General features: G+C 61.0%; 8 protein-coding genes across 8 annotated transcripts in view; 3 read left to right on the forward strand and 5 right to left on the reverse strand.

The window, feature by feature from the left end:
• ACA1_192030 (ubiquitinactivating enzyme E1 1, putative) overlaps nucleotides 1-1,474 on the reverse strand; it is a gene marked incomplete at both ends in the record, with an annotated part of 5,612 nt that extends 4,138 nt beyond the window's left edge. The window contains 6 exons of the mRNA XM_004336438.1: nucleotides 37-134; nucleotides 284-614; nucleotides 730-864; nucleotides 995-1,069; nucleotides 1,130-1,152; nucleotides 1,315-1,474. Of these exons, the coding sequence (XP_004336486.1) occupies nucleotides 37-134; nucleotides 284-614; nucleotides 730-864; nucleotides 995-1,069; nucleotides 1,130-1,152; nucleotides 1,315-1,474 (822 nt within the window). The remainder of the gene's footprint in view (nucleotides 1-36; nucleotides 135-283; nucleotides 615-729; nucleotides 865-994; nucleotides 1,070-1,129; nucleotides 1,153-1,314) is intronic.
• Nucleotides 1,475-1,669: 195 nt separating this feature from the next.
• ACA1_192040 (uncharacterized protein) lies at nucleotides 1,670-2,039 on the forward strand (the record flags this gene model as incomplete). Its single annotated transcript, XM_004336439.1, has 3 exons — nucleotides 1,670-1,674; nucleotides 1,719-1,799; nucleotides 1,901-2,039. 3 exons carry the CDS (start codon nucleotides 1,670-1,672, stop codon nucleotides 2,037-2,039), a joined length of 225 nt encoding a protein of 74 aa, XP_004336487.1.
• A 367-nt stretch (nucleotides 2,040-2,406) lies between these two features.
• ACA1_192050 (multiple WD domain, Gbeta repeat domain containing protein) lies at nucleotides 2,407-4,858 on the reverse strand (the record flags this gene model as incomplete). Its single annotated transcript, XM_004336440.1, has 10 exons — nucleotides 2,407-2,468; nucleotides 2,608-2,821; nucleotides 2,916-3,152; nucleotides 3,295-3,413; nucleotides 3,543-3,617; nucleotides 3,714-3,849; nucleotides 3,934-4,180; nucleotides 4,365-4,676; nucleotides 4,752-4,804; nucleotides 4,838-4,858. 10 exons carry the CDS (start codon nucleotides 4,856-4,858, stop codon nucleotides 2,407-2,409), a joined length of 1,476 nt encoding a protein of 491 aa, XP_004336488.1.
• Nucleotides 4,859-5,038: 180 nt separating this feature from the next.
• ACA1_192060 (initiation factor eif4 gamma, middle, putative) lies at nucleotides 5,039-8,412 on the reverse strand (the record flags this gene model as incomplete). The annotated part of the gene is made up of 12 exons (XM_004336441.1): nucleotides 5,039-5,143; nucleotides 5,241-5,354; nucleotides 5,481-5,712; nucleotides 5,839-6,036; nucleotides 6,180-6,361; nucleotides 6,453-6,633; nucleotides 6,748-6,875; nucleotides 6,967-7,074; nucleotides 7,183-7,290; nucleotides 7,383-7,493; nucleotides 7,622-7,783; nucleotides 7,939-8,412. 12 exons carry the CDS (start codon nucleotides 8,410-8,412, stop codon nucleotides 5,039-5,041), a joined length of 2,103 nt encoding a protein of 700 aa, XP_004336489.1.
• Nucleotides 8,413-9,216: 804 nt separating this feature from the next.
• On the forward strand, nucleotides 9,217-13,675 carry ACA1_192070 (uncharacterized protein; the record flags this gene model as incomplete). The annotated part of the gene is made up of 11 exons (XM_004336442.1): nucleotides 9,217-9,273; nucleotides 9,372-9,476; nucleotides 9,639-9,806; nucleotides 10,123-10,656; nucleotides 10,773-10,917; nucleotides 11,053-11,462; nucleotides 11,576-12,071; nucleotides 12,169-12,314; nucleotides 12,398-12,521; nucleotides 12,644-13,492; nucleotides 13,623-13,675. 11 exons carry the CDS (start codon nucleotides 9,217-9,219, stop codon nucleotides 13,673-13,675), a joined length of 3,087 nt encoding a protein of 1,028 aa, XP_004336490.1.
• A 252-nt stretch (nucleotides 13,676-13,927) lies between these two features.
• On the reverse strand, nucleotides 13,928-14,606 carry ACA1_192080 (uncharacterized protein; the record flags this gene model as incomplete). Its single annotated transcript, XM_004336443.1, has 3 exons — nucleotides 13,928-14,236; nucleotides 14,312-14,394; nucleotides 14,543-14,606. 3 exons carry the CDS (start codon nucleotides 14,604-14,606, stop codon nucleotides 13,928-13,930), a joined length of 456 nt encoding a protein of 151 aa, XP_004336491.1.
• Nucleotides 14,607-15,115: 509 nt separating this feature from the next.
• ACA1_192090 (RhoGEF domain containing protein) lies at nucleotides 15,116-18,627 on the reverse strand (the record flags this gene model as incomplete). The annotated part of the gene is made up of 13 exons (XM_004336444.1): nucleotides 15,116-15,275; nucleotides 15,364-15,918; nucleotides 16,012-16,162; nucleotides 16,284-16,475; nucleotides 16,604-16,743; nucleotides 16,873-16,955; nucleotides 17,106-17,249; nucleotides 17,358-17,516; nucleotides 17,656-17,761; nucleotides 17,874-17,965; nucleotides 18,083-18,145; nucleotides 18,279-18,367; nucleotides 18,534-18,627. 13 exons carry the CDS (start codon nucleotides 18,625-18,627, stop codon nucleotides 15,116-15,118), a joined length of 2,028 nt encoding a protein of 675 aa, XP_004336492.1.
• Nucleotides 18,628-19,072: 445 nt separating this feature from the next.
• On the forward strand, nucleotides 19,073-19,864 carry ACA1_192100 (mitochondrial ribosomal protein l51 / s25 / cib8 domain containing protein; the record flags this gene model as incomplete). The annotated part of the gene is made up of 4 exons (XM_004336445.1): nucleotides 19,073-19,158; nucleotides 19,237-19,343; nucleotides 19,521-19,615; nucleotides 19,787-19,864. 4 exons carry the CDS (start codon nucleotides 19,073-19,075, stop codon nucleotides 19,862-19,864), a joined length of 366 nt encoding a protein of 121 aa, XP_004336493.1.
• Nucleotides 19,865-20,316: the final 452 nt, after the last annotated feature.

Genomic DNA, 20,316 nt, shown 5'->3' on the forward strand with positions numbered 1-20,316 from the left:
GTGGTGGTGGTGGTGGTGGCAATGGTGGCGTTGTACGAAGCGCAGGGTCTTGGGCGGCTTGACCTCGACGACGTATCCGCCGGAGAGGTACTCGTCGTAGCCCGTGGTGTCCTCGATCGAGAAGGTGTAGGGGCCTGGCCCAGGGTCGCCACACGAATCGCGCCCCACACCGCCCACGACACCAGGCGACCAGGCAACAACACAGTGAGTCGGTGCTCTGCCCGCGAGCGAGCGAGAACAAGGGCGCGCAGCGGTCGTTCGAAGGAAAGGACGGGGCACGTACCGAGCACGGTGATGGGGCGGGGCGGGGCGTCGTTGAGTTGGGTCATGCCGCGCACCTCGGTGAACTTGACGAAATCGCCGGTCTCGAGCTGGAGGCGCCGGTCGTCGAGGATGGTGACCACGCCCGGCTTGTCGCGGGTCACGGAGGCGATCATCTGCTGGAAGGGCGGCTCCCCGTTGGGGTCCAGCACCGTGTGGGCCTCGCCAAAGTCGCAGAACACGCTCCCGAACACGCCGCGCGCCTCGGCGCCCACGAACGCCACGCCCCGCTCGTGGCACCACTCGCCCACCTCGAGCTTCTGGCCCCACCCGGCCTCCGTCACCACCACCACCTGCGCATTGTGTGCAAACACACCACACCGCACACACCGCACACACGACCGGCCTGTGTGGTCAGCGCTGGTCGGGGGCGCATTGGGAGGGGAGGAGGGCGAGGTGCCCACGTACGGAGAAGGAGGAGACGGTCTGGGCGTTGAGGGGTCGCGAGAGGAGCGAAACGGACACGTAGCTGTTGAGCTCGGCCAGCCGGTCCACGCACGCTTCCGCACGCGCACGCCCCACGTCGCTCTCCCGCAGGAAGCACTGCACATGCCCACCGTCGTCGCCGCACACCCACCGCACACACGAGAGGCTTGGTGAGCTACAGTTGTCGGCACACACGCGCGCGTGCCGTCTCACGACACACGCCACGCCAGCTGCCTTTGGGGGGAACGTGGCCCACGTTCTGCGGGTGGGGGTCCGCAAGCGAGCACCGATAGCAGGGCCAAGGCGGCAGGAGGGCGCGCACCTGGGCAGAGAGGTCGGAGAGGGCGACGGGGGAGTCGTCGTGGAGGGTCACCGATCGTACGCCGGCCAGCACCAGGTTCTTGGCTGCACGTGGCCAGCCACCAAAAGGGCGCACGCACGCACGCACGCACGCACGAAGCAGACACACACGAGCCGGGCGTGAGTGAGGGGAAGGGGAAGCAGCTGGAAAGCAAAAAGCAGGCAGGCCCGTTTGCAGCTGGAGGAGAGGACTGAGGCGGCACGCACCGATCTCAACGCCAAGTCCCTTGAGGCCAACGATGAGCACGTCGGTGGCGGTGATCTTGAGCATGTCGGCATGGTTGAGGACATACAGCTGCCGGCTGTAGAGCCCCTCGTCGATGTTGGTTGTTGGGCGCTCGATCGTGCTGGTCTGCTCCACCTCCATCTTGCGTGGGTGAATGATGGAAAAGAAGAAAAGGAGGAAACAGCGAATTTCTTGGCCGATATTGCTGGAATGCTAGGAATGCACCCGAAGCCAAAAAAAGCGTAGGAAAACAGAGCAGCGACTTCAGCGTCCATCGCCCATCTTACCACGAAATGGTACGTTTTTGGTCACGTCGTGCATGAAGACTCTGCGCTAATGGGGTGGTGTTGGCGTAGAGTTCGGCCCAGTTGTTTGCGTACGGCAGCCCCGTCAGCACTTCGGCGTACCCGACGCTCGCCGTCGTGCTCACCAGCGTGGGCCTGCTCTTCCTCACTTGGTTCTTCGTGTACGCGCACCCCCCCCCCAAATCTTCTTGATTTCTTGTAACCTCTGGTAATCGCCTCTTCGAATTGCGTAATTTCCTGACATTTCTGTTGGGGGCTGAAGGTACGAGCTGACCACAACGAACGAAACGGGCGACAAGAAGAGGAACCTGTTCAAGGAGCTGTTCATCGCCTCGTTCGCCTCCCTGTTCCTGGGCTTCGGCACCCTCTTCCTGCTCCTGTGGAGCGGCGTCTACGTGTAGGAGACCACGCCCCGTACTACTACTACGCCGTCTCCGCCGCCGCCCTGGTACTGCCGTCGTGGGTAGCCCTCAATGGAGGGACCAGGGACTCTTGTTCCTCTCTTGTACGCGCTTCTTGGCCACCGTCGCCACCACTACAACTACAACTACTCCCTATCAGTTGCCCACCACCACCACCACCACGACCACGACCACCACGTGACGCTGGAGCTCCTCCTCCCTCTGGCTAGTCCCTCCTCCTCCCTCGATGGTGATGATTATTATTTGTCGCGTGGGGCAATCGGTCCATCCGTCAGGCGCCCTGCCTTGGGGGAGACCCGCAACGCCGGAATTCTGCAGCTGCTGCTGCCGTCTGCTGGCCGGCGGGCTATCGGTAGGCCGACGTGATCCGGATGGTGCCGCTCTCGTCTGCCGTTGCCACCATCGTGTCTGCGTCACACGCACGCATCGCACCCACACACCCACCATCGCACACGTCGTGAGTCCGTAGAGCCGCGGTGACGACGGCGGGAACCATGGCGGCTGGCTGGCCGGCTGGCCCCAAGATCGAGAATGGAGGTACCCGTACCGTCGTCGGGAAGGGCGAGGGCGGTGATGGGGTAGGCGTGCCGCTTCTCCACCCGCCGCTCCCAGTTGCCGCCCTGAGCGCCTGCGGTCTGCTGTTGCTGCTCGTCGCCGTGGTCGCATTCGGGGTCGACAGATGGCTCGTTGGGGCCGAAGACGCGCCACACCAGCAGGTGCCCCTCGCGCGAGCCACACAGCAGCCACCGGTCATCACTCGACTGCAGCCCACCAATACCCCGCCAATCGACTGGTTGTGAGCGCGGATAATAATTGATTGCCCGCACGCCGACGACGAGGAGGGCGGGATCGTACGAGGGCAGGGCGGGTGGCGTGGGCGGGGCTGTGTCCGTCCATGGTGGCCAGGCCGCGGCCGGAGGGCACGTCCCACAGCTTGTGGGTGCCGTCTGTGGCCGAGGTGATCAGGTGGCGGCCGTCCCGCGTCACCGCCGCCGAGTAGACCGAGGAGCGCGGGTGGTGGCCCCGGAAGGGCAGCACCCACCGCTTGCTGAACCGGTCGAACGCACGCTTCACCCCGGCCGGCGTCGCGGCCTACCACACGACACGCATGACCACACGACACACGACACACACGACACACGACGAGCGGCAGGCGGGGCAAAAGATGAAAGCCATCAGGGCGGGGCGCGCGGAGAGGGGCATACACGCTTGTGGGGGGGAGGGGGACACGTACGGCATAGGTGAGTAGCGGGATGTCGGGTTCCGCGAATGCCGCCGTAGGAGGCGCCAAGGCCTGGGGTACAGGCGGGGGCGGCTTATCTTCCCACATGTGCGCCCACTCCATGGCCACGTCTGGCCGCCGTTCAGCGTGTAGCGATGATGATGACGATGATGACGATGATATGGGATAAGCACAAAGGAGGGAGGCAGGACGCGGATGCACGATGCACGATGCACGATGTGGGGCGCCACAACACGTACCGTTGGAGTCCCGGGACGAGTGTAGCATGGTGACGTAGGTGTGGTGGCTGCGGATGTCCCACAGGTGCACGCCCCCTGCCATCCAGCCAAACAAGGGCGACGTTTGTCCCAGACTTCGGGGGGGAAGATTGGGCGGGGGGGAAATGGGGTGAGGGGGTGGATGGTAGATACCGGGGCCCGCGGTGAAGAGGTAGCGGAAGTCGTCCGGGTGGAAGCGGACGGAGGTGGCGCCCTGGCCCGTGCGCAGCTGGAACACCGCCTCGCGTACCTCCTGGTGCCACAGCCGCAGGGTCCCATCGAAGCTCACCTGTGCGCACACGCACGCACGCGGGTACATCCCACCACCACGACACCAACCATGACCACCGAAGGGGGAGAATCCAATCAGCACGACCGCTTGGCCACCACTGCCTGTCTCGACGGGCCCGTCGAAGGGGAAGGCAAATAGTACGGAGGCCAGGAACTGGGCGGTCGGGTCGAGGTCGCACGCGTTGACGAAGCTGCCGTGCCCGCAGTACTCCCGCACGGCCGACGACGACGACGATGACGCGGAGAGGCGGGTGAGGTCCCACTGGCGCAGCACCCGGTCATCGGAGCACGTGACGGCCATGCCGGGCTGCCCCGCGCTGCAGCTCACCCTGCAGGGCACCATTACACAAGCGCACGACGCACACGACGCACGCATGCACACACACACGCACACACACGCACACACGACACGACACGCACGCACGCACACACGGCGTACACGACACACGACACGATGGCCATTGATGGGGTCAAGCGTAATGGGTGGTGGCGGAGTTTGGGGGAGCTACATACTGGTTGATGGTGGAGCGGTGGGCTTCCGAAACGGTGGCGCGAGGCTCCAGCGGCTGCCACGACAACGACGACGAGAGGCCGGCAGCAGTCCTCCGCTCCGATGCATCGGAGGTGGAGGAGTGGTGCGGGCGGGCGGCCACGGAGGGCGGGAGGTGCCACAGGCACAGGTCCCCGGCCTCGTCCCCGCTCAGCAGCAGGAGCGGCGACGGCGACGATGACGACGTCGGAGTGAAATGGAGGGCTGTCACCGGCGTCAGGTGTGCCGTGCCCACCAGGCCCGTGCTGCTCGCCGCCGCCTCCTCCCCCCAGCACCTGCGCAGCTCGCACGCCACGGTCAGCTCCGGGTCCGATAGAGCGGGGGGGGGGTAAGGCAAGGTTGGGCGGCACCGGAAGAGGGCGAGGGAAGGCGGCAAGGGAGGGCCGGACGCCTCCCATCGGGGCTGCCGCCGCCGCCCGTGGTGGTGAGGACGAACCGCAGCTGCCCGCGCGGCCATCAGGTCTTCTCCAACGCGCCAAGAAAATTGAAAATAAATAGTGAGATTTTTGTTTTTGTTATTTGTTTTCTGCTTTTCAAAACTAATGCTGTTGCCTCCGACCTTGGCTGGTTCGCACAAAGGCGGAGGGGGGGGATCCAGGCGAGGCCAACCAACCAGCCAAGGCCCGTCGACGTGGGCCTAGAACTGGTGGAGGTGGGTGAGGACGTCGGTGATGCGCGGGTCGGAGCTCTGCGCAAACGCGTCGGCCAGGGGTGCGCCCAGAGCCTTGGCCTCCCGATGGTACTGCGCACCGCCGAACAGGAGAGAGAGGAAAAAGGGGAGGCGTGAGGGTGCGCGGCCTTGATTGGCATTGATGATGATGCTGATGCTGATGACATACCCTTCGGGCGACCTCCTTGAAGTGGCCCATGGCCGAGCGGTACCAGGCGTCGTAGGGGTCGGCATCTCGCTCCCGGCTGTTGGCCAGGTGGTTGGCCAGCACCACCACGAAGCTCTGCACGCGCGCGATTCGAGGGGCAGTGTCAACAGACGCGGAGCCCATTGGGAGCGACCACCCACATAGGTGGGATTGGTCACCAACAACAACAATAATAACAACAACAACGTGAGGGCGTCGTACCTGGAAGACGAGCAGCAGGAGGTCGTTCTGGTCGCGCAGCGCGGTCTGGTAGCTCTCGCGAGCCTGCTGCAGCCTGACGTCGTCCACTGCGGTCGCTGTTGTCGACGCGCCCGAGGCCTCTGCTAGGGCGGGCTGCTGGTCGGGCTGCACGGCCTTGAGCTCCTTGCGCATGACCTCCGTGCGCATGACGGTCTTGTCGATCGTGTTGCGCAGGATGTCCCACAGATAACCCCTAAACGGTGATGGCGGTGGTGATGATGATGATGAAGCACGCGGCCACATGAGTTATGTGCGGAATGTGAGGGGAGGGAGTAATAGCAAACATGGGGGTCGGGTGGTGGTGGTGGGGGGTACGCACTGCGTGAAGAAGGGGAGCACTTGGTGGGAGAAGATCCACTGCACGATGGAGTGTGCGTCGACGATGCGGTAGGTCATCAGCTTCTCGAGGGTGATGATGATGTGCTGTGGCGAGTGCTTCCAAAACTCGCCCACCGCCGTCGTCACCGCCAGGCGCGCCTGCACGGTGCCGGCCAGGCTACGCAGGAGGGCGTGATACCTGTTACGCGCCAAAACAGCCAACAGCAATCCGACACGTCAGCAGTGTCCCGCTCTCCGTTGATTGATAATTGGGTGATTGTGTTGTTGTTGTTGGTATAGAGGCCCCGTGCGTGAGTGTGTGTTGGTAGTAGGCAAGCGAACCGTTCGAGCACGTTGAGGAGGTGGGAGAAACTCTTGCAGCCGGCCTCGAGGAGGGCGTGGAGGGCGAGGTCGAGGCGCCTCTCGGTGGAGATGGAGGTGAGCGAGTCTAGCCACGGGCGCAGCTGCTCGGACTTCTCCTTGGCCCTCACCTTGGCCAGCAGCGACGCGTAGGCCTCGTGGTCCTGCAGGATCACACGGCATGACCATGGGCGCTCGTGAGCGGCCTCCGAGAGGAATGGTACGCGGGTGTGGCGGGCAATCCGGAAGGGGTACCTCGGCGGCGACATCGGCATACTTGAGGAAGGGGGCCGGTCTGCGGGGCATGAGCTCGATGAACTCCTCGGGCAGGGTGCGGGCCACGCGCTCGTAGTAGGCCAGCCACATGGTGCGCTCCAGGATCTCACGCACCGCCAGCCGCTTGGGCTCCTCCTCGTTCATCTTGAGGACGTACGCCCTGAAACATGAAAGGCCACACGACACACGACACACACGAACACTGCTGCGTTGGCTCGCTGGCCGAGGGCTACACACCGGCATATCGCGCGCGGTGTAAAGAGAGAGCGCGTACCACTTCTGCCAGTGCCACTTGAAGTCAAAATTGGAGAGGTGGTGGGAGAACCAGTCGCAGAAGCGCTCGGCACACTCCACGTCCATCATGTCGGCCCTCTCGAACAGCGTGTCGATGGCCAACCCGAGCTGGCAAAAAAAAGCACGGGAACCGAACAGTCGAGAAGTGAGAATTGAGAATTGAGACCAATTCGATGAAGGGGAGTGAGGGACGACGTACGACGGGCGGAATGGCGGTACTGCCCTTGCAGAGGTCGCCGATGACGACGGCGTAGTAGATGAGCTTGCAGGGCGGCGTGGGCAAGAGGAACAGCTGACCGAATATCGTCTGCGTTGTGTCGGGCCGCACATTGAGCAATCGACGTCAGGATTTCGCCCCGACCGCGAGGCCAAAGTGGTGATGCCTTGGCAAGGCCAAGGTTGGTGGTGGGAGTACCTCGATCAGCAGGTTGTGGTAGTTGAAGTTGCCGGGGAGGGTGAGCAGGAACTTGGTGCACGTCTTGTGGTCCGATCCGAAGAAGTGGAGCAGGTCCACGATGTAGTCCTGCGCGCCCGGCGTGCATTTTTGAGACGTTAGTTACTCCTCTCCTATGAAGAACCAAAAGGGCCAGGCGTGTGGGTGGGTGTTGTTATTACCTGAAGGAGGAAGCGATCGAAGGCCTTCATGTCGGGAGACTCCGTCCGCGCCGCATCGAACAGGCGGAAGGTCTGTACTCGCCCCCTCAGCGAGCCGTAGCCCTTTTCGGTCTGGTGTTGGACCACCACCACGACCACCAGCCACCAGCCACCAGCCACCACCAACCAATCGGTCAATCACTCGGAGGGAGCATGGCCCAAGAAAGGCACGCTCAGAAAGGGGGCGAGGGGCTCCGTACGGAGGACGGCGGGAGGGCGATAGTGGGCAGGGTGTGGCGAGGAGCGGTGCTCAGGTGGTCCTCGAAGGAGACGTAGGGCTGCAGGATGGCCCCGCTCCGCCACCCGTCCTCCTTGAGCTCCGCCAGCTGCTTCCACAGGTAGCTCTCAAAGTAGTCCTGCGCCTGCTCCGCCCAAACAGGCCAAACACAAAAGAGAGAGAGAGAGAAAGAAAGAAAGAAAGAAAGAAAGAAAGAAAGAAAGAAAGAAAGAAAAGGCCAGCCGTCGTTACTGTCTCGCGCGGCCAAAGCATGTACCGGTCAGGGAGGAGGTGGAGCACCTCGGGGTCGGGGTAGACGAGGGTGAGGGGGTTGATGGGGCACTTGTGGGCGTCGACGTAGCGCTGTAGGGTGCGCAGGAGGCGGTCGAGTTCGTCGGGGAGGTCGCGGAGCAGGGTGGCGGCGACGAAGGGGATGGTGATGAGCACCACGTAGGCGTAGTGCTCGAGGTCGCTGTGCTGCAGCGAGTCGTCGAGCTCCGCCGCCGAGGCGAGGAGGAGGTCGAACAGGGCGACGAGATCGGCGGCGGGCAGCACGTGCGCATTGACGAGCTCGGCCAGGAAGCGGGTGAGAAGCTTCACGTCGAGCGCGCTGCGATCGTGCAGCGCCTGCTGCAGCCGCTCGCCCACCTTGCTCACCACCTCACGGCCAAAGTCGGCGTTCTTGGCGTTGATGAGGCCCACCAGCGTGCCGTACACCGGCGTCTTCACCGGCAGCTGCGTAATGCTGCCCTCCGCCCAACGCACCGCATTCATACAGAGCCATCAGTCATTGCCCACCAGTGTGCACAGTGGCCAACGTGCCAAAAAAAAACAAGAACAAAAAACAAAAAAACATGGCAGCAGCCGACGTAGAGTAAGCGGAGGAGAGGTGCGAACCAGCTAAAGAGCATGCTGGTGATTTGCGGCCCATGATGAGCAAGATCGCCTTCGAGCGCTTCGGCCAGGCCCTGAAGATTGGCCTCAAGGGGCGAGGCGCTCTTGTCGCCGATGCGCACGATGAGGGCGGTGAGGCGGCTCTCCACGTCGTCCTTGTCGTCGTAACGCGGCCGTTTGCTGGTGCGACCGCCTCCCTGGTGATCACCTCGGCGGCCAGAGTCGCGCCCCCCGCCCCCGTAGGGCGATTGATAGCCGCCTCCGCCGTGATGAGGCGGCCCGCGCCTGTCGCCGCTGTAGAAACCGCGCCCGCCCCCACCGCCGCCGGTGGGTGCACTGCTTCTACGAGGAGGGCCGCGGGAGTCTCGGTGATCCCTCGAACGATCGCGATAGCCGGACCCGGGAGGACGCTCCATCTTTTGCTGGGCTTGCAAACAAAGCAAGACAGGAAAAGCAACAAGGAAAATAGCACGGTGAAATGCACTTGAATACCAGACATTTCCGGCCCCATTTTCATCCCTGCAAATCGGTTGCGGGTTGGCTGGCAGCTCGTCATCACCCTACAAAAAGGGGAAAGCGCGACAACTTTACTCCAGTCAACACCTTCGCGCGCAACCCATTTGCATCCTTCTCCCCCTTATAATTATTATTGTACTTCTTTTGTTTTGATACTCTACCTGCATAATGGAGTCGCCAGTGCCCACCGAAACCAAGAAGGTGTCCGCCGTCAAGGACATCGAGGTAACCCTTCACCTGGCGACGCAACTACTCGGGACGGTCCATGTTTGCATCGACAATTATTAATCTCGTTTTGATTTTTGTTCTCTCCGCAACTCTAGATTCTGGCTCTGCACCCCAAGGTGAAGCCTTTTGCGAGCTTGAAGCCGACGGCCGTCACCACCAAGACCAAGGAGCATTGGAAGCGCAACAAGGGCTGCCAGTCGGTACGTTCGACCTTCCGCAATCAAACGCCTTTGAACGCACCGGTGGTCGCTGTGCGACGTTTCTGCATAAAGCTGCCTACCACCTGCACAAAGATTTATTTGTTGTTTGGTGCAGCAATACCAGCGATATTAACCCTCGTTTTTGTTTGTTTGTTTTTCCAGGGCTGCGATTTGAAGAAAGATTTTAGCGACATCAAGCACACCACTCTGTCCGAGCGCGGCGCCTTGTGGGAGGCCGACCGGTGCCTCAAGTGCGCCGACGCGCCCTGCCAGAAGAGCTGCCCGACCCAGCTCGACGTCAAGGCCTTCATCTCGTCCATCTCCACCAAGGTACCGGCCTGTTCTTTATCTGTTCCGTCGTCGTTGTTGTTGTTTGTTTTGTGCGTTTGCCGGCGTGGTCAAACCCTTGCCGGGCGTACGGCTCGTGCGCGTGTGTTTCACGTTTCATGTCTGACCGGAGTGGGACATAATTAATTTTGGCTCCGGAGCTTTCTTTCTTCTGTCATCCTCTGCCACGCCGACTTGCCTCTCCTCCCCGCCTGTGCTCACCGGTCGCGTGTGTGGTCCGTGTCGTGTCGTGTCGTGTCGTGTCGTGGTGTCGTGTTTCTTTGCTCTCTTCTCTCTCCTCCCTGCCTGGCTGGCCTAGAACTACTACGGAGCAGCGAAGCAGATTCTGTCGGACAACCCGGTGGGGTTGACGTGCGGCATGGTGTGCCCCACGTCGGACCTGTGCGTGGGCGGGTGCAACCTCGCCGGCACCGAGGAGGGCGCCATCAACATCGGCGGCCTGCAGCAGTTCGCCGTCGAGATGTTCAAGAAGATGAACATCCACCAGATCCGCGCGCCGGGCCTCGACGTCGACGCCCTGCCGGAGAGCTACCGCACCAAGATCGCCTTCATCGGCTGCGGCCCGGCCACCATCAGCGCGGCCACGTTCCTGGCGCGCATGGGCTACACCAACCTCACCATCTTCGAGAAGGAGGCCTTCCCCGGCGGCCTCTCCAGCACGGAGATCCCCCAGTTCCGCCTCCCCTACGACGTCGTCCAGTTCGAGCTGAGCCTGCTCCAGGACCTCGGCGTGCGCATCCAGTACAACACCACCTTCGGCAAGGACATCACCTTCGACTCCCTCCAGAAGGACGGCCACGAGGCCATCTTCCTCGGCATCGGCCTCCCCGCTGTACGTGCACCGCTTTCCTTTTTGCCCCCTTTTTCTTTCTTCTTTCCTTCCTTCCTTTGCCTTTTTGTTGCCGAGCTCGGCGGCTCACGCCCCGATTGTGCAACCCAAACAAACAGCCCAAGAAGGTGGAGGTGTTTGACGGCGTGGGCGAGAAGGAGGGCTACTTCACCTCCAAGGACTTCCTCCCGCGCGTGAGCGCCGGCAGCAAGCCCGGCATGTGCTCCTGCAAGTCCGACCTGCCCGACCTCCACGGCCGCGTCGGTACGCGATCATCACCCCGCCACCACAACCAATCATCTATCCAGTGGTCTAGTGCTGATCTCTCGGTTGGTTTGGTTGGTGTGGAACACACACACACACACACAACACACACACACAACACACGCGCACACACAGTGGTGTTGGGCGCGGGTGACACGGCGTTCGACTGCGCGACGTCGTCGTTCCGGTGCGGAGCCAATCGGGTGATCGTGGCCTTCAGGCGCGGCATCCCCGACATGCGTGCGGTGCCCGAGGAGAGCGAGCTGGCCAAGGAGGAGCGCTGCGAGTTCCTGCCCTACATGCAGCCCAAGCAGGTGGTGGTCAAGGAGGGTCGCATCGTCGCCATCGAGCTCTACAAGATGGAGAAGGGCGACGACGGCGAGTACCGCATCGACGAGGACCAGTTCATCCGCCTCAAGTGCGACTACGTGATCTCGGCCTTCGGCTCCTGCATCGACCCCGACCTCCGCAAGGCCCTCGCGCCCCTCACCTTCGGCAAGTGGGGCACCGCCGAGATCGACACCAACACCATGCAGGCCACCCACGTACGCACACATCGCCTCCTCCTTGCTCAATGGAATTCCACAAAATTGTTTTCCAAGTGTTTATGCTGACGTGGCACTGATCGTGGTTTGATGATTGGCCGATCACACTCCAGGCGCCGTGGCTGTTCTGCGGTGGTGACATGGTGGGCAACGGCACGTCGGTGGAGGCGACCAACGACGGCAAGACGGCGTCGTGGTACATGCACAAGTACGTGCAGTCCCTGCACGGGCTGAGCGTGCCCGAGGAGCCCCAGCTACCGCAGTTCTACACGCCCATCGACGAGGTCGACATCTCGATCGACGTCGCCGGCATCCGCTTCCCCAACCCGTTTGGCCTCGCGTCGGCCACGCCGTGCACGTCGGGCGACATGATCCGCCGCGCGTTCGAGGCCGGCTGGGGCTTCGCCGTGACCAAGACCTTCTCGCTGGTCAAGGACCTCGTCACCAACATCTCCCCGCGCATCGTGCGCGGCACCACCAGCGGACACCGCTTCGGCCCCAACCAGGGCGCCTTCCTCAACATCGAGCTCATCTCCGAGAAGACCGAGGCCTACTGGCTCACCGCCATCACCGAGCTCAAGCAGGACTTCCCCGACCGCGTCGTCATCGGTAATTATTTTGTTTTGCACACCACACACACACACACACACACACACGACACACGGCCCGTTGTTGCTAACGTCGTCGTGCGTTGGTGATGCTGCAGCATCGATCATGTGCGCGTTCAACAAGGATGACTGGCAGGAGCTGACCAAGAAGGCCGTGGCCTCGGGCGCCGACGCCCTCGAGCTCAACCTCTCGTGCCCGCACGGCATGGGCGAGCGCGGCATGGGTCTCGCCTGCGGCCAGAACGTACTCGCACCCCCCTGCCTTCCCCCCTTCAACGCGATTTCTCTTCCATTTTTCCTAATCTTATTCTCTTCTTTCTCGGACAGCCGGCGCTCGTGCGGGACATCTGCCGATGGGTCAAGGAGGTGGCCAAGGACGTGCCCTTCTTCGCCAAGCTCACCCCCAACGTCACCGACATCCGCGAGATCGCCACCGCGGCCAAGGAGGGCGGTGCGTGCTGCTGCCCCCACCACCACCACCACCAACTCGCGTGTGTCGTGTGGCGTGTCTCGCGTGTGTTGGTGTGCTGTGGGCCTGCGTGCGTGCTGACCTCGAGAAACGGTGCGGTGCAGGCGCGACGGGCGTGACGGCGATCAACACGATCTCGGGCCTGATGGGCATCAAGACGTCGGACGGCGGCGCGTGGCCGTCGATCGGCAAGGAGAAGAAGACCACCTACGGCGGCGTGTCCGGTAACGCGACGCGGCCGGTGGCCCTGCGCGCCGTGTCGGCCATCGGCAACTATCTGCCCAACTACCCGATCCTCGCCACGGGCGGCATTGACTCAGCCGAGGTGGCGCTGCAGTTCCTGCAGTGCGGCGCGTCGGTGGTGCAGATCTGTTCGTCGATCCAGAACCAGGACTTCACGGTGGTGCAGGACTACATCACGGGCCTCAAGGCCGCCCTGTACCTCAAGTCGCGCGAGGACCACGCCGAGTGGGAGTACCAGTCGCCCGCCGTGCGCGTCGACCCGGCCGCCGTGCGCGCCAAGCAGGGCACGGGCCTGCCGCACTTTGGCCCCTACGAGGACAAGAACAAGGCCCTGCGCAAGTCCGTGTGGCTGGCCAAGGACCTCCAGAGCCCCGCCCCCAAGCCCGCCCCCGCCCCGGCGCCCGCCAAGGTCTTCACCCTGGGCGAGGTGCTCGGCACGGCCCTCCCGCGCATCGGGTGCTACAACGACCTGGACAACAAGCAGCAGGTGGTGGCTCTCGTCGACGAGGACAAGTGCATCAACTGCGGCAAGTGCTACATGACCTGCAACGACAGCGGCTACCAGGCCATCAAGTTCGACGCCCAGACCCACATCCCCACCGTCACCGACGACTGCACCGGCTGCACCCTCTGCGCTTCCGTGTGCCCCATCCCCGACTGCATCACCATGGTGCCCCGCCAGCTGCCCTACATCCCCAACCGCGGCGTCGGTACCGATGAACACCTTCCCCCTTGCACACACACCCACACACACACACACACAACACAACACACACGCTCGTGCCCCAACCACCTGATAGCCGATGGTCTGCTCACGCGCCCGCTCTCTCTCTCTCTCAGAGATGAACACGAGCCAGGCCGTCACGGGGGAGGCCGTCACCGTGTGCCAGTGAAAGAGATGACGCCAACGGCGACGTCATGACTGGCGCCGCGCCTCCTGCCGCCGGTGTATCACCAAGAGAGAAGAGAACCCCAACCGAACACCCCTTTTTCCAACCTTGGCCACCACCACATGAACGACCAATACAACAGCTTCACCAACGCCGCCCACACCCACCACGACCGTCACTTGTGTCGTTCGCGTAGCACCGTTTCGTACACCCTTTATCAGAGACTGGTAGAGGAGGGAAGAAGGGGGGGGGGCTTTAGAGGCCCTTGCTGGCCATCATCTTCTTGAACTCGCCAAAGTCGATCTCGCCGTCGCCGTTGGTGTCAGCTTCCTTCATCATTTCGTCGATTTGGGCGTCGTTGAGCTTCTCGCCCAGCATATCCATGACGCGCTTGAGCTCGACTTTGGAGATGGTGCCATTGCCATCAGCGTCGAAGACCTTGAAGGCCTGCCTCAGCTCCTCATCCTCGGGCAGCTGGTTCTTCTTGTGACGCGAGAACAAGAGAAGGAACTCCTCGAATTGGATCTCACCGTCTCCATCCACGTCGATTTCGTGGATCATGTCCTTTACGGGAGGGGTTCACAGTCAACAACCGTCGAGCGAAGACTACAAGTAGGGCAGAGGCAAGAAGAGGCTTACCTTGAGCTCGGACTCAGAAGCCTCGGTACCCATCTTCTTCAGGATGGAGGCGAGCTCGGTAGCGCTGATGCTGCCGTTGCCATCTGACACAATCAACATTCCATGAGTGATGGCGTTGATAGTGGGAGCATGTAGTGGTACAAATGGCACGACAAGGGCAGCGAGGAAAGATGATCAAGAGCGGGGGGGGAGGCGCAGGCCCGCAGAAAAGAGGGACAGTAGGCCAGGTACCGGTGTCGAAGAGATCGAAGGCAGCCTTGATCTCGATTCTCTGCTCCTCGGTGATGTCGGCCATGGTTTATGAGATGGTTGTGAGTGTGGTGCTGGATGAAGATCGCTCTTTCGCGTAGGCCAAGGTCCCTTGTTGCCTGGCTTCCCGCAGAATGCGGAGCACGCGCCGGTTCGTTCGCATAAACTAATGGCCCAAACGGTCAACAGTCACAAATGACATCATACCGAGTTGGGGCTCACTTCTTGTGCCTTGTTGAGCCACAAGACCTGTGTTGAGTTGGCTAGAGGACTGTCTTGAAAGATAAGGTTTGCCTCTGCGCCACCTGGTTTGCAGCGTAGGTCATCAGAGGGCGCAAGGAGTACCTGATGCTGACCACAATGTGCTGGCCGACCTTTATTGGCGGTAAGTGTGCCGCTGGTGGTGATCAAAACTGGTTTGGGTGGTAACTGCTGGCCAGCAGAGGCGGGGGAATACAACAACAACAACACCACACCACACAGGGCGTGGGGAGCGGATAGCAATCAATCGAAGGAGAGACGGCTCGTGGGGCTTCTTCTTCGCAAGAAGACAGACTAAAGGTCCTTGTAGTTCTCGCGCTTGAGGCTCGCGAACTTGCGCACCTTGGCCGGCGCTGGCGAGGCCGACGGCGACGCCACAGGCGAAATGCCGCACGGCACCGCCGGCACCGTGTCCAGCTCGCCCGACGAATCGCCGCCAGCTCCGAGTGTGGGCCTGTTACGGACATAGGAATCTCAGAAATGTACGGTGTGTGTGTGTGTGTCGTGTGCGCAAAGACGACAACTCGTGATCGAAGGCGTACCGGTCGCCGCTCCAGGTGTCGCGTCGCATGCCAGCGAATCGTCGGGTGCGAGGCTCGTCGCCGGCGGAGCCCGCCGCGGCCGACTCGGCGAGCTCCTTCTCCTTCTGGGCGATGAGGTCGTTCTTCTTGGAGGCGAACCGTCGCATCTGCGGCGACGGCGACGACACCGGGCTCAGGTCGTCCCTCGACGCGCTGCCGCCGATCGTGCTGCCGTTGGTGCCATTGCCGCTGCCGTTGTTGCTGGTCCCGCCCACGCCGTGCTTGAGGCTGTTGCGCTTGAGGCCCACGAACCGGCGCGTGCGCTTCTCGCCCGACGAGGTGTTGGGACTGTCGGGCGTGGCCAGGCCGTTCTCGTGTTGTTCGGCGGACTCAGCCGCGTGCTGCTCGCGCAGGGCCTCGATCGAGAGGGCGCCCACGGTGAGCGACTGGTGGCGCGACCCCGTGGCCACCTTCTTCTTGAAGTCTCGCAGGCTCCGCTTCTCGGGCTTGGCCCCCGCCGCCGCCGTCGACGAGTGGGCCGCCACGTCCTCCCCGTCGCCCTCCTCGAGCAGGTTTCTACGCAAATAAATAAATAAATCGATTAACACCTTAGACCGGACGAATAAAGACGAAGAACGAAACGGCGAAAAAGAACGAAACGGCGCGTACCGGAGCTGTTGCTCGACGGTGTCAGAGGAGAAGGTCCGGGCGAGGTCGTCGTCAGAGACGGTGGAGGAGCTGCGCGTGCGGTACATGAGCTGCTCGCTCAGCAGCGACTTGGTGAGCGACGCCCGCTGCTTGGCGATGCGCGTCACTTGCTCTGTGTGCGCACACAAGCACACGCACCACGCACCATGCGCGTGAGTTGTGTGTGTGTGTGTGTGTGACATTTCTTCTTCACCACATGCGTGGTGGAATGCAGTGGAATGTGTGGGTGGTACCGTCGTGGGCGGAGAGCTTGTCCTTGGTCTCCTTGATGCAGTCGAGGAGGTCCTTCATCCACTCGTCCTTCTCCTCCTTGGCGTGGGCGCACAGCCACATGGACTCCCTCGAGGTCACCACCTCGAACCCGTTGGTCTTGAGCCCCTCGTCCCCTAAATTTACAATCGACGCCTTCTCCAGCAGCAGCTTGCCTGCACCATGCCACACATTCCACCGAAGGTCAGCCAACGTCAACTCATTCGCGACAACCAATGGCGAACACGACTGAGTCGCTTCGGCCAAAGAGAGATCCGGGAGGGGGGAGGGAGGCGGTGCGCACCCTTGTACTTGAAGAGCTTCTGCTGGGTGAGGTCCTTGAGGTTCATCGTCCCTCGCTTGCTCTTGTCCTTGTTGGTCAGCGACTTGGTCATCGTCTTTGACATCTCGCAGTGCACGAGGATGTCGTTGAACAGGATATACCTAACCATATGCCAGCCAGCCCCCAACGACACATATATATGTCAATATACGCCAACCACTCATATAGCCACACGCCAGCAGGATGGGAAAGAGCCAGGGCCTATGTCAAGGCACGTCAAACCATCATACCATTTCTGCTTGAGCTTGCCCTTGTCGTTGACCTCCTTGAGCGCCCCCTCCCGCACGAACCGTCTGTGCGGATCGATCAAACTCTGCATCATCATCACCACCATCCACCATCGTCGATGGAATGATTGGAATTCAGTGTCAGCCGCGCATAGTGGAAGAGAGCCAATCGGAATTGGGAGACGGGGACAAGGTGGGCGAGCAGGAGGGGAGTAATGGGGGAGGGGGTGAGTGACCTCGAGGTTCTTGCCGGAGAGGGTGGCCTGGATGGCCATGCACTTCTGGATGTTCTCGGCCTCCATCTTCTTCTGATTTACATAGTTGGCCGTGTCCGTGATCAGCCCCAGCGCCTTGGTCAGGTTCCCGTAGTCCGGGTGGTCCTACACCACGACACACGACACACGACACACGACACACGACGCACGACACGAGTAGAGTGTAAGAGACGCAGGTGCGTGTCGTGTTGTGTGTCATGTGTGGGCGGGTACCGGCCAGGTGTGCTTGAGGAGGTCCTTGAGGAGGAGCTGGTAGCGGGGGATGCGCTGGATGGGGGTGATGAGGAGCGAGGGCAGATCGACGACGGAGAAGGAGAACTTGGGGAAGGCCTGGTTGCAGAACTCCAGGAAGATGATCGACTTCTTGCACTCCTGCACTCGACACACACACAGGCGTATGAGCACATCAATTGATTGGCGAATACATTGGCCTATTGTTCGGCACAACTCTCATGGACAGAGAAATAGATTTTATAAAAAAGCAATATATATATATTTCTCTGATGTGTACCTGGATTTGGCTGAGGGCTTCGTTGAAGTTCTGGATGTATTCGGTGTAGATCTTGAGAATGCCGGCCATCCTCACGAAGATGTCGCCGATCATTTGGTTTGGATGCCTGCACACCCACCCACCCACGCCGTACGGGTCAGCCAACCGCATGTTCCACGTGGACGCATTGACATTGGGGCGTGTGTCGCGCGTGCGTGTGCGTGTGCAGCGAAACGAACCACTGCTGCTCGACGCGCTTGACGAGGGGAGCTTCGAGGAGGTCCTTGTTGGTGGCCAGAATGATCTCCACGGTCGAGAATATTTGACGGATCTGCGGCACCCACGACACGACGAACAAACAGGCCACACGACCCGACCAACGACACGACACGCGCGCGTTATCAAACTGCCGCCGTCGCCCGAAGTGGCGGCCAGGAAGGGCACATACCTCGGCGTCCGACAAGATGGGCTTCCCGCTCGCGTTGGCGTCCCTCAGCGGATGCAAAAAGTGCTGTCGACCACAACCACCACAACCAACCAACGTGGAGGGGAGGGGAGGAAGAGACCAATGAACACAAGGCGCGCCGTGGAGAAGAAAGAGATGGGGGGGGGAAGAAAGAGAGGCTGAGAGGAGGGAGAGGTACGTGGACGAGTTCAAAGAGCTGGTTGACGTAGAGGCGTTCCGTGGACAGAATCTCCTCCGCCACATGGGTGCGATAGCTGTGCATCTTCACTGCAGAACGCGAACCAAACCCGTGAGACCCAAAGAAAAGAACGATAGCGAAGGCCAAAGAGAAAGAAAGCGAAAGAGAACAATCGGCCTTGCGGGGGGGGGGTGCATAAATGAAAGGCGACTGGCGCGAGAGGAGGAGAGTGAGGGAGAGAGGGGGGGGTTGTACGTTTCTCTTTATACTTGCGTTGGGCATGGTGCATGCGCCATACTGTCTGGATCTTCTTGGCCGCGATCGCCTGTTGCTGCTTTTGGCGCCACATCTCTTCTTGGTTCGCGAAGGAGCTCTTGATTTTACGTAAAATTCGAAGATGCGAGATGAAAGGGACGAGAATGGCCGGGGGGGGGGCTAGGAGGAGATGAGGGAATCCGGAGGGATGAGAGGAGTTGCCGAAGGCACACACCAACCACTGAAGCGAGTAATGGTTCGCTTGCACGGTGCAGCACTTCGACGGCCCTTTCTGCTTTTCTCTATTACGCCCACGTCGCACAGCGTGAGCAGAGTTCTTTGTTTTCGGCCCTCGCCCCCGCTGCTATCCTCCCGCGGTGCGCCTCGTGTTGTTGTGGGAGACGAGTTTTGTTTATTGCCTATTAATGAAGGCCGTGCCCGGTTTTTACCGCCTTTGCTGACTCTTCCGGATTTACAATTTATTTTGCATTTTTATTTTTTTGCTCGGCATTTTTGAGAGTTGATTGATAGACGCAAGAATGTCGTGGAGGGCGAGGCTTTCGACTAACATGCAGGAGCTCCGCTTCATCATGTGCACTACCTCACCCAACAGTGGAGGCGTGCGGTACCACCCGCCCAACACCCCTGGCGCATTTACTCCCCCCCGCCGCCGCCGCAATTGGCATTAATCTTCGCCGCGTAGGTCTTTCCTGGACAGCAACTATGCTGAGTTGAAGAAGCTCAACCCGCGGCTCCCCATTCTTATGCGAACTGGCGAACAAGCCCCGCCCAAGGTCTACGCTCGCTACGGTACTCCTTCTCTGCTCAAAATTTCCGCTCCCGATTCATTCAGCCCATTCGCTGGCAATCAAAGCGAGGCAAGATCTGCTGCGCATCCTGAAACAATAGAGTCTATTTGCTCCTGTTGTTGTTGTTGTTGTTTGAGGGCGGTGCTGACTTGGTCATTCGGGCCCGCCTTGTGCTCAGACTGGGGCGAGGAGCGGGGGTTCGACCTGCACAACGCGACGGAAAAGGAGGTCGAGGACCGAGTGCGTGAGCTCACCCTGATGGGCGAGAAGATGGTACGCGCGCGTCTTCCTTTCCTCACCTTTGCTCTGCGCCGCCGGCTTTTGTCGCCTCGTGGCGCTCCATTCACTGCCGCAGCAGCCAAGGCAAGTGGTCGCGAAGAATGGAGAAGCAGCACCTGACCATTCTCTCTCTCCATCGCCCTCGCGTTATTGGGTCTATTGCAGGAGAAGAGCTTCGAGTCGATTCCCAAGGACAGGGATCTCATCGACGAGTCCGACGTCAGGAAGTTCGACACCTATTAAGAAAAGGAACGGACCAGCCAGCTCTCATGGTCATCTTCCAAAGCCTTGCCTCAACACACATCGGTCCCTGACTCCTCTTACCAAATAAGACTCTTTTTATTTAACGACTTGCCTTCTTCTTGGTACGGCCAGCAGCACACCTTCTTGTTCTAGGCTTCTTGGTTTGATTGTGGAGTCGACAAATTCGCGTTTCATTCCTGAGCCTGCCGGCACACGGAAAGCGAAGACGAAGACCCAAAGGCCGCAACGAGCAGCCTACTACCCCACGTCGTAGAAAGATTGCTGACCCCCTCTGCACACGCCAGCTCTGCCTGCCCCCATGAGAGCTGCCGCCTGTGACGAATAGAGAAAGCTGCCCGACCATTCATCGCTGGAATAATCTCTCTGTCTTTCATTCTCACCTCCAGCTCTCCACCCATTCCAAGGCTTCTCTATTTCTTTTTCTCGAGGAC

This window comes from Acanthamoeba castellanii (assembly GCF_000313135.1).
Source record: "Acanthamoeba castellanii str. Neff unplaced genomic scaffold scf7180000084749, whole genome shotgun sequence".
Classification (NCBI taxonomy): Eukaryota; Discosea; order Longamoebia; family Acanthamoebidae; genus Acanthamoeba; species Acanthamoeba castellanii.